Below are 14,353 nucleotides of genomic sequence, written 5' to 3' on the forward strand. Positions count from 1 at the left end.
AATAGTTTTAGAATTGCCAAGCTAATAAAGTCATGCTTCTATTAAGAATAGAGAAATAAGGAACTAATTTTTCAGCTCACATAGCCAATCTGAAAGGTACTATAGAATAATTCCCCGCCCTTTCAAATGCATAGGACTCAAATGCATGATGACACTGGGTGCAATGTGATGTTCTCCTAGGTTCAGCTGCACTCTTGAAAATGGTGTATAGTGCAGAATGTTTAGTGTACCACCAGCAGTAGTGAAACAATATCAGCACAGTCACTGATTTAATCATGCTGCCTAGGAGTAGATAGGGTCTTGGGGATCATGTTGAAGGCCTGGTCTACACTACGAGTTTATATCGAATTTAGCAGCGTTAAATCGCATTAACCCTGCACCCGTCCACACAACGAAGCCCTTTATATTGATATAAAGGGCTCTTAATTCCGATATCTGTACTCCTCCCCAACGAGAGGAGTAGGGCTGAAATCAGTATTGCCTTTTTGGATTAGGGTTAGTGTGGCTGCAATTCGATGGTATTGGCCTCCGGGCGCTATCCCACAGTGCACCATTGTGACCACTCTGGACAGCAATCTGAACTCGGATGCACTGGCCAGATAGACAGGAAAAGCCCCACGAACTTTTGAATTTCATTTCCTGTTTGCCCAGCGTGGAGCGCTGATCAGCACAGGTGACCATGCAGTCCCAGAATCAAAAAAGAGCTCCAGCATGGACCATACAGGAGATACTGAAGCTGATCTCTGTATGGGGAGATGAATCTGTTCTATCAGAACTCCGTTCCAAAAGATGAAATGCCAAAACATTTGAAAAAATCTCCAAGGCCATGGTAGACAGAGGCCACAACAGGGACTCAACACAGTGCTGTGTGAAACTTAAGGAGCTGAGACAAGCATAACGGAAAGCCAAAGAATCAAATGGACGCTCATAGAAAGAGGGAGGGAGGAAGGGAGGGGGTACTGAGGACTCCAGCTATCCCACAGTTCCTGCACTCTCCGAAAACCATTTGCATTCTTAGCTGAGCTCCCAAAGCCTGAAGGGTCAAAAATATTGTTGCGGGTGGTTCAGGGTATATGTCGTCAGCCCTCCCCCGTGGGAAAGCAAAGGAAAAAAATCGTTTCTCGCCTTTTTTCAATGTCATCGTATGTCTACTGGATGCTGCCGGCAGTCGTGGTGCTGCAGTGCTACACAGCAGCATCCCATTGCCTTCCCTTCCTGATGGTAGACGGTGCAATATGACTGGTATCCGTCGTCATCATCATCCCGTGAGTGCTCCTGGCTGGCCTCGGTGAAGTCGGCCGGGAGCGCTTGGGCAAAAATGAGAACTCCCTTCTTTAAGCTTTGTCTCCTAGAGATTCAGTCCTGCCTGGAATATCATAGCAGCTGGAGGCGGCCTCTTCCCCGTTTTATCTCTGCTTGCAGACGCAATAAAGTCAGTGTTGTTTCTTATTCATTCATTCTTTATTACTTCATCACACAAATGGGGGGATAACTGCCATGGTAGCCCAGGAGGGGTGTGGGAGGAGGGAAGCCAGGAGCACACATGACAGCAGACGGTACAATATGACTGGTAACCATCTCTGCTAACTTGCAAAGGCAAGGGGATACTGCTGTGTAGCACTGCAGTACCGTGTCTGTCAGCAGCATCCAGTAGACATATGGTGACAGTGAAAAAAGGCTGAACGGGCTCCATGGTTGCCATGCTATGGCATCTGCCAGGGCAATCCAGGGAAAAGGATGTGAAATGATTGTCTGCCATTGCTTTCACGGAGGGAGGATTGACTGATGATATTTACCCATAACCACCCGTGATAAATTTTTGCCCCATCAAGCATTGGAATCTCAACCCAGAATTCCAATGGGCGGAGGAGACTGCGGGAACTATAGGACAGCTATGGGATAGCTACCCACAGTGCAGCGCTCCGGAAGTCGACGCTAGCCTCGGTACATGGACACACACCACCGAATTAATGTGCTTAGTGTGGCCACGTGCACTCGACTTTATACAATCTGTTTCCAAATACCGGTTTCTGTAAAATCGGAATAATCCCATAGTGTAGACATACCCTAAGATCAGGATAGTTTCTCCTAATAGGTGCCTGGAGTTAAGAATTTCCACATATCCTCAAGCTCCACTTGACTCTCAGGTCCCTTCCATCCAGGTCATGCCACTAATTTTGCACCATTGAGAGATTAATACAGTAAGCCTTCCGCTTGTCAATCATGATAAAATTTAGTTTTAAGTTTTTCCCCTTTCGTGTGATTTTTCATGCAGAAGAGGATCTTACATCTTTATGCTGATGTAGTATTACGCTCTTTAAAAAAAGAAAAAAGAAAAATAAAAATTCTACATGAAATTCTTTCATGAAAGAATTTCTCCCTCATGAAATAAAATCATTAAAAACATGAACCTTCTCAAACCAATTCACTCAGAGGTGAGTGGATGTATTTGACATTTCCGGATTATTATGTCAATATCAACTGATCACATTCACTTCAGTTGCAAGCAGTTCACAATGTATATGCAGGCCAGTTAGCAATCACCATATCATTAAACCAACCCACAAATCAAATATAGTACCTCTGCAATTCAAATATAATTCAAATCTGAACATGTAAAAATTCCATTTTTAATATCACTCACAAAGAACTATTTATTCACTTGCCTTTGTGCTTATAGTCACAGATGCTTTAAAAGCAGCATCTTTTTTATTTCAAAAACAACAAGAAAAAAAAGTGAAAATCACTTTAAAAAGCAATGTTGGGAATCTTTGAGAAGCTTTTTCACTCAAAGATCTAGTGATTATTTCTTTACCCTGAAAGATAATTGATCAAATTATGCCTTCACTTATACCTGAGTGATCTCTTTACAAAGGCAAAACCTGGCCCAGTATAACTGTGGTTCCAGTTGTATTCCATTGCCAATTCTCACAATGAATTCTTTGTTCAGGAATCACACATTCCTTATTCAGACTTGAGTTTTGAAACCTGCTTTGCATTTTATCTCACTATACCTTTGAGATTTATAGTGTTATAATTTTAATTGATAAACATAATTATTCCACACTCCAATGTTAATTTAAAACATCCTTAAGGTGCTTGTTTTCCATTTGTCTCCTCTAACTACAATGGTCATGCAGTACTAAAAATTGTAACTCTGATTGACCTATGAGTACATAAAGTTTGGAGATCTGTCCCTTTACTTCTAGAGCTTTTTTCTCTGCCCACTATTCTGACATCTGCCATGTGCTATCAACGATTTGATGAATGAAATGAAAGCATGTGACCACCTACCCACACACCTTGGCAGAGGTGCACTCCATACACGACGGCCACCACCCAGGCAGGCAAGTATATTAGCACCTTCCAAGCGATATCCAGGAAAGCAAGAAAAGGTCAAGGAGTCTCCAACACCAAAGTAAAAACCAATTCTTCTACTGAAGGCAGGAACACCAGGATCATCACATGGTTCCAGATTATATTCTGCTGACAAAAAAACAGACTATATAAATAAATGGGAAAATCCCATACCTTAAAAATTATAGACAACAAATGAAAAGTACAGTTTTGGTATAAAACACTTGGAAAGCATGTCTTCCACAGATGTTCATAATCCAAGCCTATTTAACAATGGTTCCATTAAAAATATTGCTCGATTCTTCCAGTTTGCTCCTTATCCTTTAGTTATGGTATGATGTACAGTAATGTGGGTGGGATATGTAGATACATAGTTATATTGATTTTCTTAACTTCAGAGACTTTAATCAGCTTCATACCACGAGAGGTTCCTTACAATTTGTTTGTATCTCTTGAACATAACTCATTATAGTGCAATTCAGTTGAACTACCAAACATTAGGAATTAACTTCATAGTTTGCAAACCTATAATAAAATGGAAAAAGCTTACTCAAATCTAATGACAGATCAAATTGATGTAGAGATGCATCACCACATTTTCAGAAGATGTGCTTGAGTTTCGTGCACAAAAAGTGGAACTGCACTCCTAATCAGGTGAACAGCTGCCCTTGCTTGCTCTTGAAAATCATGAATGCTGTCACTTAATCAGAAACAATTGTACACCTAAATAAAAGAAAAATGCCTGGGGTCTGATTCTCCTCTTACCTACACTGTAAATCAGGAGTAATTCCACCCAAAACTTTGGAGGTACAATAGTGTAAAATTGGTTTAAGGGAAAGTAAAATCAGGCTACTGGATAGGCTTCTGTAAGTATGTAATTGCTCTTCCAGCATAACTAGCTGTTAACTGCACAGGCGCACACAGAACCATGTACTGCACTAGAACGTTCACTGATGTCAAAAGGAATTGTGCTCACAGATCAAGGAGAGTATATAGTTCTTAGTTATTTAATTTGCACTTGAAAAGAATTAGGATTTATTTTGTAAGAGTTATACTTTGTTCTTTCAGTCCTAAAAATCCAATTATTGTGGGGATAGATTGGATTTTGAAATCACTCTGAACACATTTTCTTTAGTGTTTTTTTTTAAACTTCCTTTTAATTACATTTCTACAAAGTTGAAGAGACAAACACAAATATTAAAACCCTATCAACTGAGATAATATACTGTGATAAAGTTCCTCCTCTACCTTGGTGGGTCCTGCGCTTATTGGCAGATTTGCTTGCCTCAGAGATCTTCCCCTCTGGTGGAACCCACAGTCTGGGTCAACTCCTCCAGTGTTTGATCAAGAGTTGGGAGATTTGGGGGGAACCCAGGCCCACCCTCTATTCCAGCCCAAGGCCCTGTGGACTGCAGCTGTCTATAGTGCCTCCTGTAACAGCTGCATGACAGCTACAACTCCCTGGGCTACTTCCCCATGGCCTCCTCCAAACATCTTCTTTATCCTCACCACAGGACCTTCCTCCTGGTGTCTGATAACACTTGTACTCCTCAGTCCTGCAGCAACACACCCTCTCACTCTCAGCTCCTTGCACCTCTTGCTCCCAGCTCCTCACACACACACCACAAACTGAAGTGAGCTTCTTTTTAAACTCAGGTGCCCTGATTAGCCTGCCTTAATTGATTCTAGCAGCTTCTTGATTGGCTGCAGGTGTTCTAATCAGCCTGTCTGCCTTAATTGTTTTCAGAAAGCTCCTGATTGTTCTGGAACCTTCCCTGTTACCTTACCCAGGGAAAGGGGACCTACTTAACCTGGGGCTAATATATCTGCCTTTGATCACTCTCCTGTAGCCATCTGGCCTGACCCTGTCACAATACATACAACAAAATAGATTAAAGAAAAATGTATAACATGAAAAATATAAATCATACCTAACAGATTGTAATATGATGACTATTGTAGGGATATTAAAGAAGGTTTATATTAGACATGGTTTATATGAAAAATAACTTATTGTTAATTGATGCCTCATAACTAAAGGTTTATGTTAAAAGTAAATTTGTGATTCTAACCTGCAAGCCACCAGCTGTGTCTGTGTGAAGCCTGCTCAAAGAAATACTATGTATAAAACTTGTTAAACATTAATTAACTCTAAGTAAGCCAAAACAGTAGCTGTTATAGTGTATAGATAGAGACCCCCACCCTCTGTAAGTTTTCATCTCACTTTATCTTTGATTGTTAAAAGACAGGGAGTCTCACATAAATTGGTAACACCCCAAAAAGCAAAGAGACCGTGAAATAGATGTGATTAAGATAGAGAATGTATGTGACTGAATGGTTAGGGAGTTACCAGTCTGAAGAATTCAGTGTTGGCTGAAGAAGGTGTCAAGTGGGATCAACCAGATGACCCACCACACCTCAAAGGAAGAAAAAACAAGCATCTGACAGAATGGAGCCAGCCATCTGCTGATTGATTTAGCAACAGCAGAATGAAGCAACTCCTATCAACTAACATAGGGAAAAATCCCTATAAAACTGGACTCTAAAGAATAAGGACTTTGAGTATATGATTCTGATACCAACCTCCAGGAGCATCAGATGCATCTGACACAGACTCGGCTCCATCCTCATGACCAAGATACCTGGCCAGTAACTTGGCATGGTAACTATAACATCTATACAGAACCTGAATGAATGATTGTGTGGATGAATATGTGTGTGTGTGTGTATAAGAAATAAGTAGTAATGGAAACAAGTAGGAAAACATTGTCTTTTGTTTTGTTATGGTATTTACAATAAATGTGGCATCTTTGCCTTATCCCTCTTAATAAGATCCTGCTGGTTTTTATTATATTGGTACAACACTATATCTTCTCAGTGTCTAACCAGTTAATAACAAATAGGTCTTATTCAGATAAGAATTGATAGCATTCTTAGTCCTAGATAGAGTCATGAATTCAAATTATAACTTGCATAAAAGTTTAGGTAAATATAAAATGAATATCAAATCAATCTACATAAATCCGAAAACTCTGGTGTTTTAATTGCATACAGTTGCACTGAGCAAAAAATTTAGCAACAAGGCATCCACATCTGTGTGATGGGGTGTAAATACCCCATTAGGCCCAAATGGGTTAAAGGACAACACTGAGCCCAGGTAGCCCCAACCTGCCAGACCTGCAAAGCGTGCTCCAACTGGAAAGGAAGCTTAAACAGGTGCAACCCAGCTTAGAAGGAGGGAGGAAGACAAACCTAGTCTGAGAGCCCCGAAACCACGGTTCAAAAGCAGCATCTCTGTGAGCAGTAGGACTGCCTACTGAGTCCGGTTGGGGCTGAAGGTTTAATTGTCTTTTGTTTTATCTTGTATTGGACTTGGAGCCATAGGGAGAGATGGATGTTAGGAAGTGACCTGCAGAGGTAACTCTGAGGACACTCCAAGTGATTGGCTCTCAAAGGGCCCTGGGTCAAAGCCTGGTGGAGTGGGAGGGCCTGCGTCCCCTGCTGCAGTAAGGGCAAAAGCCTCATTCCCACCCCACTCCCGCTCTGGTAAGAAAAGGGCAAGGACACTGAAAACCCAAAGTGTAGTTTAGCCCATACACTGGTGAGGAATTGGATTGAAAGACCTTCCCACTGGAAGTTGAGGCTGGATACTAGATGTGTTGCCCACCTGGCCCTCTGAGGCTTTCTGTTACAACCTGACATTACTAAGGCCTTGGGACTAAGACAAAGTTATTTTTTCTTCCTTTACATTTCTTTCCTGATAAAATATTTTTAAAGTGTACACTTGAGAAATAAATGATCCTTGATTATTTATTTTTCTTAATATTTATAAAGTGTTAAAAAGTGATTTAGAGAATAAATGTTGTTACTACAGTACAACACAATTACCATTTCTGCCTAAGTAGAATGATGCCTTTTGTTTTGGTGGCAGCTGCCTCAATATGAGTAATAGAATAATTGAAATTAGAAACAGAAAACATCTATTAGACCTCTGAGTTCATCTATCAGGGTTATTCTTTAGAGTGTATTACTATATTTATGTAGTGACATAAATATGTACAATACTTAATATTCAAAAAAGAAGATGGTATCTCAGATATACTGCTACAGACAAAGAATGCACAGTATAGTTTGTATCAGAGTGGTGCAAGGGTCAACTGATAAGGTGCCCGTAAGCCATATTTTGGGCTTCTGTGATCCTGGGTCAGAAGTACACCAAACCTGTCACCCAATGTAAGTTCAGGAATTAAAAAGCTTCCTATAATTCCCCTACACTAGGGAAAACATTCTCTTGCCAGCTATGCTAGCTCCAGGATCCCTTTCTGTTGGTGGTATAAAGGAGAGTGGCAACAACCCAGGATCTGGTTGGAAAAATTAGTTTACGGGCTTAATCTTGTAAAGTGCTAAGCACTCTAGCCCCAATCCAACAAAGCACATAAGAACATGCTTTAACTATTTGTGTAGTCCCCTCAACTTCAGTGTTGTGTGTATTTATGTACATTGCAGGGACAGGGTTAGAGTTGCTCACCACTTTGTTAATAAAAAATGGGTAACAGGAACAATGGAGAACAAGTAAGCATATGAATTACTACATGGCTCAGACAATCTTCTATCTTTTCTGCTGTGTTATCCCTGTGACTGGTCAACATTTAATGTTTGGGAGACTTCTGGATCAGATCCTCTAGGTCAGAGGCAGGGGCGGCTCTAGGCATTTTGCCGCCGCAAGCATGGCAGGCAGGCTGCCTTCGGCGGCATGCCTGCAGAGGGTCCGCTGGTCCCCCAGCTTCGGCGGACCCTCCGCAGGCATGCCGCTGAAGGCAGCCTGCCTGCCGCCCTCGAGGCGACCGGCAGAGCGCCCCCAGTGGCTTGCCGCCCCAAGCACGTGCTTGGTGTGCTGGTGCCTGGAGCCGCCCCTGGTCAGAGGTGATGTAACACTCCCCACCCTCAAACACCACTATCCCGCCCCTATCCCTAAGTTAATATATTTTTTAACTTGTGAAGAATGGTGCTTAGTGTTTCAATGTACATTTTTATCCTCGCCAATGTAACTGCCAGTCAATGCTTACTATTTATATAAATGACTTAATCATATTCTGAAATCCATTTATTTTTCTCAATAGTGCCTTGTAGCAATGCATTCTACAAGTGAATTAGTGTAATTTAGGTGTTTTTAGTTTTAAATGTCTTTTCTTTTAATTTAATTGGGTGTTCCCTTTTTCCTGTATTCTAGGAAAAGGTAAATGGGGTACTTAACAGATTTTCTCTACACCTTCCATTATTCTGTGTATTTTATTTGCCTCCTCTGTGATAGTAATAAGAGTGAAAGAAATAAACCACTCTACTCAGTCAATTTGTGATGCATGTGTCATAGATGTTCCATGAACTCTATTTTGTATCATTAATTTAATGTGTTTGAAACACAGCTCTTTGAGATGACAGTTCTTGTTTTGCCATGCTCAATTTTAAATGACTCAAGGAAGAGAACTTCTGTATTTTTTTTTATTTTTTGTTGTTGTTTTTGAATGGTGTCCCCACCAAGCTCCTAACAGAAGACTGATAGATTTACAGCGAAAAAGAGACTTTAGGCCTAAGGCTATGCCCACACTATGGACCTTACAGCTGTACCACTGCAGCTGTGCCACTATAAGGTCTCCCATGTAGCTGCTCTGTTCCGGCAGGAGAGAGTTCTCCTGCCAGCATAATTAAACCACCCCAACGAGTGGTGGTAGCTATGTCGGCAAGAGAGCATCTTCCAGCAACATAACGCTGCCCACACCAACACTTTTGTCAGTGAAACTTTTGCTTGTCGGGGGTGTGTGTGTGTTTTTTCACAGCCTTGACCGACAAAAGTGCTAGTGTAGACGTAGCTTAGTTCTCCACTTTCTCCCAGAAAGAATAGTTTTTACATGCCAATTGGACAGCACCAATGAAGATACAAATGGAAGTGAATATATAGTCATAATTAGCAAGAGTGACATTGTGCAGCATAAGCAAAATCTATTTCCTGATTATTATAAAAATCAGATGACATTTTGCCTATTTGCATATGCAATAGTGGACATAAAACATTCATATTTCCAGTTTTACTAGTCATTTATATTGCACATATTAATTTACATCTGCAACCTGAATACATACCTACTGCATACTGAAATTCCAATTTTTAAAAGTTAGATTCAATGGGAAGTCAAAAAATAACCCCTCTAGGATATTTTTACTTTGTAGAGGAACTGAAAAATAAACTTAGTAGTACAGTCACTTTGTAGTCAAAGAAAAAATGCTTTCGAAAGTAGAATACAGCAAAACAGCTCACATGTGGCAGATCAAAACTGCGAAAGTGATTGCTTTGCATGCTTAATACATCATTTTCTATTTGTGTTCTAGACTTCCATCACCTCTGTCAGTTCAGTTTTTAGTGATGCTGGGGAAAACTGCTGTCTCAGCTCATTCAGTTCAAACTGTTCTCTTTTCAGTAAACAATTCCCATTTAGCAGAAGTACATTTTACTTGTCTGAAAGTTAGGAAATAATATTCCTAAACTCGGTCGTTTCTCATGCATATTTATGATATTATTGCTACCTATCTAATTCTGGTGTATTGGCTGAAGACAAGATATGAGCCCTTTTTGTGAGTGAGAAACACCTGATATTTCACAAAACTGTTACCCAAGAACTTTTTTCCTTGCATTAGTAACCTTATTTTGTGTATTTATCTTCAAGTTCCTTTTGTGAGTTATTTAAAAATAGATTGATAGATCACGTAAATAGTTTGATACACATTACAACATCTTACCACAGCTAACGTCTTGCTTGATTAATGTACAGTATCTGCAATGGGTAAAATCAGTCATCTGAAAGTAAAGCTATTGCCAACAAGTCTTTTGAACAAGAAATCCAGTCACTATATTTTACTTGAAAACAGCAAGGTGCATGAGACTCTGTTGTAAATCAGAGAAGGAAAGGCATAATCTCTAGCTGATCAGCTTGCTACTTTTGAAAAATTTGGGGCAGTAGCTCCCCTGTCACTAAATATTCAGATCCAAGAAGGGAGAACGAGCAGATTAAACAATCACTGCTTTCTAGAGGGGTAATATCATGCAGCTCTATGGATTTATACATCCCAGAAGTGGGAATTGGCACAGAAAAAAATATTGAAGAATTTATCTGTTCCATATGTGCACTCTTGTTACATCAATACAGAGTAAACAACAAGCAACTGTGACTTATGGGGTTTAAATTCCACTCAAATATTAGTTGATATAATTACCAGAACTTCTTGATACATTAAAGCCTGATAATTCAAACATTCTTTTTTTTTTTTTTTTACCTAATACATGGATACCAATCCCAGATCATTTTTGGCATGAGTGACTGCTCCATTACTCCCATCTGTTGCTGTTGCCTTTCTGACATACTTTCTTCCGTTTATTGCTCACACATTTATCCCTTGCTTTACTCCTCTGCCAGTGATGGTTCTCTCCCTCAGCTGCACCCTTTCTCGCCATTTCTCACCAGTTTTCTTTGTCTGGCCAGGAGAGAGCTCATCCTTACTCCTGGTAGCCCCCGGTGTTCACCGGAGCAGGTCACATCTCAGACAGCCTCCTCTTCACCAATGAAGTCATCTCCCCCTCTGATTCTGTTAGCCTTCTTCACACTTGCTAATTTTGAGGTAATTTATTCATTGTTGTTCTATCTCCTATTCTGGAAACCAGGATTTATAAACACCTGATACAACTTCTTTTTATTGCTATTTAGTAACATTTGTTCTGACTAAAATGTAAAACAATGACTGAAGTTATTTTCAAACCATTTGTTAGTCCTGAATTCTTTACCTGAAAATGTTATATTGAAACCTTCATAGGAGATTGAAAAGTCAGATATAAATCGAAGCTGTGCAGAGAAATTTCCAAAGAGGCCAGCTTTAATTGTAGGGGGTAACACTGAGCCAGTTAATCTCGCCACTGGTTCTGTGAAGCTGCCATCTTCAGTGATGAGCAAATAGTCATGAGAACTCTCAAGGTGAAAGGTGTGAAAGACCAACTGTACTCCTGGAAGAAAAAAAAAAGTGAGGGAATGTTAAAAGGTAAAGGTATAGAATTGGAATGTAGGGTAGTTATTTGCTGCTGTACTTGAGCTAGTTTTCTTTGTCTGGCTATACCGAAAGAAGGACAAGATACACTTGATATGGATTTAATCAGGGCACAACTTTATTATTAGATATCTGGGACTACCCAGCAGATAAGTGTACAGTAAAGGCAACCCCATGTTCATTCAAATAAATACCTGTGGCTTCCACCAGCCCCTCTTCATTTTCCATCCAGGTTCCCCAAGCAGCTCATGGCTTGGACCTTACCATCCACCCTGCCCTCTTAGGATGGTTCAGGTAGGCTATAAGAAAGGGTACCAATCGTAGGAGTCCCCAAACCTTCCCCCCATTCTGTTCCTTTAACCAGCACCTCCTTTTTAAGTCCTTCACCAGGCCATTTATCTGGTCACTGGATGCCTTCCCTATGGAGTAACTGCACTTGACATCCACCCCACACTTACAAAATGAGTTGCAACATATAACTTAACCCCATTTTCAACTCACTATAATAGGTCCTCCCTGACACTTGCTCTGGGGAAGGCGAGAAAAACCCCACTCCACTGAAGCCATTATAGTGCTGAGGGAAAAATGCCTTCTCAGCCCCCTTAAAAAGGAGAGACTAGTGCAATGCCCACTTCAGGTCCTAACCCAACCTGATATTAGCCCCTCAAGAGGACAGATGGAGGGTGCTGCATTGCCTGCTGTATGGAGAAAGGGCTTTTAATGCCCAGTCTTGACCCTTTTAAAGGCTTCCACGCTTACATTCCCAGGGGATGAGTCAGCGTCACCACGCTGACCCCCACCCACCTTTTTGCAGCAGCTTCTGATCTCTTCCCCCGCCCTCCACCATAAAGCATTGCTACCCCTCCTCCAGCAAGCTTGGACAATGTCCCCCCTGCTTCAGGTGCAATGTGGTTATTCGCTTTACACACAGGTGATACAGACTGAAAACCTTCAAGAGATATGGAAGGAAAAACAATCAAGAGATTGTGGTCTAGTTGACAGAGCTCTAGATTGGGAGCTACAAACTGATATTAATTCAAATTCTGCCACTAGCTTGCTTGTTTGTGTGGGCAACTCACATAATTTACGTGGGATTCATTTTCTTCATTTATACAAGAGAAATAACAATATTACTTGACAGACAGGAAAATTGTAAGAATTGTTAATTTATGTACAACATTTTGAAAAGCGGAAGCCATATACATAGCGTATACAAAGCATTATTATTTCATATGCACAGGATATTCATGTGTAACTGCATGAATACAATATGGTTGAATACAGGTATCTGAGTGCATGTCTGATGAGTGTACCTATATGCTCTATGTCCAAAGGGTATCCAGAAATATGATCAATTTGTTCAGATGGGTGGGTTGATTTAAGAATTTTCAAGGTTATCAACTGCTAAACCAATGTTCTGCACTTGGCCATTCTGAAACCCTCACTGGTTTAGGGGCTCCATGAAATCTAAATCAAGATCTCTAACACTGGCATTCCTATCACTACACATACCAAAAAGGTATTCATTTCCCTAATAGCCTTTTAACCTTAAACCTATACCTAAGCCCCAGGTGCTTGCCTACAGTGATCATTGTCTCAACTCCCTGGATGCAATTCCTTTGGAGAGAGGGAAGGGAAAAGGAAATGCTGAAAGAGTGCCTTTTCAGAATAATTACTGTAATTGTTGGAGACCGATGTCTCTTCTCTTTGTAGTAAGTTTGTCATGAGCACTATGTGAGGCCAACTTTCATTTTACTAGACTATCCAGATATCCCCCCATAATCTAGGAATAAAAATATTTCATTATTGAGGTCAGTCCTTCCATTTCTGGCCTGAAGAGTCAATTGCTGATGTATTATGATCACATTCTATCTACTTTAAAGCTATTTTACTGCAGAGTCTGTACTATTGTTGGGACAATTCTCTCCCCACTTCTGTGTTTTACAATGTTTGCAAAATTTATAGTCTTGAATTACTTTGAAACAAAAAATCCTTTCCGCTGCTCAGCGTGAGGGAAATAAAATAAAAAAGCTACTGTGAAATGATACCAACTTTAACAAGCTAGTTCAAATATTCAATTATGGAATTATCTCAAAGGGTGACCTCTTATTGATAACAGTGTCGATAATTCACCTAGAAGAGTTGTTATTCAGTTGAAGACTAATGTGAATCAACACAAAAACAACAATTTATGGCCTTATTGGTTTGGTATTTATTTATTTAAATGGCAGCTAATGCATTTATTTTTATGGCAATTAAAAATGCTCTTTTTAATAATTCCAGATATATGTAGAATATGCTACATTTCTCTGTCTTCCCATTTTTCATAAATTCATAGAGTTTATAGCCAGAATAGACCATCAGATCATCTAGTCTGAATTCCTGCAATATCACAGGCCATTATATTTCACCCAGTTACCCCTGTATTGAGCGCAATATCCCAAAAGCATATCTTCCAACAAGGCATCCAGCCTTGATTTGAAGACAAAGGATGAAGAATCCGCCACTGCCCTTGATAGTTTGTTCCACTAGTTAACCACCGTCACTGTTAAAAACTTGCACCTTATTTCCCATTTGAATTTGTCTGGCTTTCTCTGCTACATTAAAGAGACTTTTAATACCCACTATACTCTCACAATGAACAACAAACTAATCAATAAAGTCAACCAAAGGGAGACAATTCCATTTTAAGACAATTTTAGAAATTTATTTTCATTCTGCAGTGTATGTGACTTCATGACAGATCACTCCAAATCAGGCAGAGAAGGGATTTAAACTTGGGTTTTCTACATCACAAACCAGCACCCTAACCCCCGGGTTATAGAGAAAGAGCCAGCATGTCTGTCTCTGTTTCTGTTTCTTTCTTCTTCTCCTCACAACAAAAGATTTGTGGAAACTGATACAGCTT

General features: G+C 40.2%; 1 protein-coding gene across 1 annotated transcript in view; it reads right to left on the reverse strand.

The window, feature by feature from the left end:
• CSMD1 (CUB and Sushi multiple domains 1) overlaps positions 1-14,353 on the reverse strand; it is a 1,651,174-nt gene that overhangs the window by 421,150 nt on the left and 1,215,671 nt on the right. Inside the window, exons 21-22 of the mRNA XM_045010124.1 lie at positions 11,189-11,404; positions 3,295-3,483 (exon numbers count right to left, since the gene is read on the reverse strand). Coding sequence (XP_044866059.1) covers positions 3,295-3,483; positions 11,189-11,404 — 405 coding nt within the window. The remainder of the gene's footprint in view (positions 1-3,294; positions 3,484-11,188; positions 11,405-14,353) is intronic.

This window comes from Mauremys mutica, chromosome 3, assembly GCF_020497125.1.
Source record: "Mauremys mutica isolate MM-2020 ecotype Southern chromosome 3, ASM2049712v1, whole genome shotgun sequence".
Classification (NCBI taxonomy): domain Eukaryota; kingdom Metazoa; phylum Chordata; order Testudines; family Geoemydidae; genus Mauremys; species Mauremys mutica.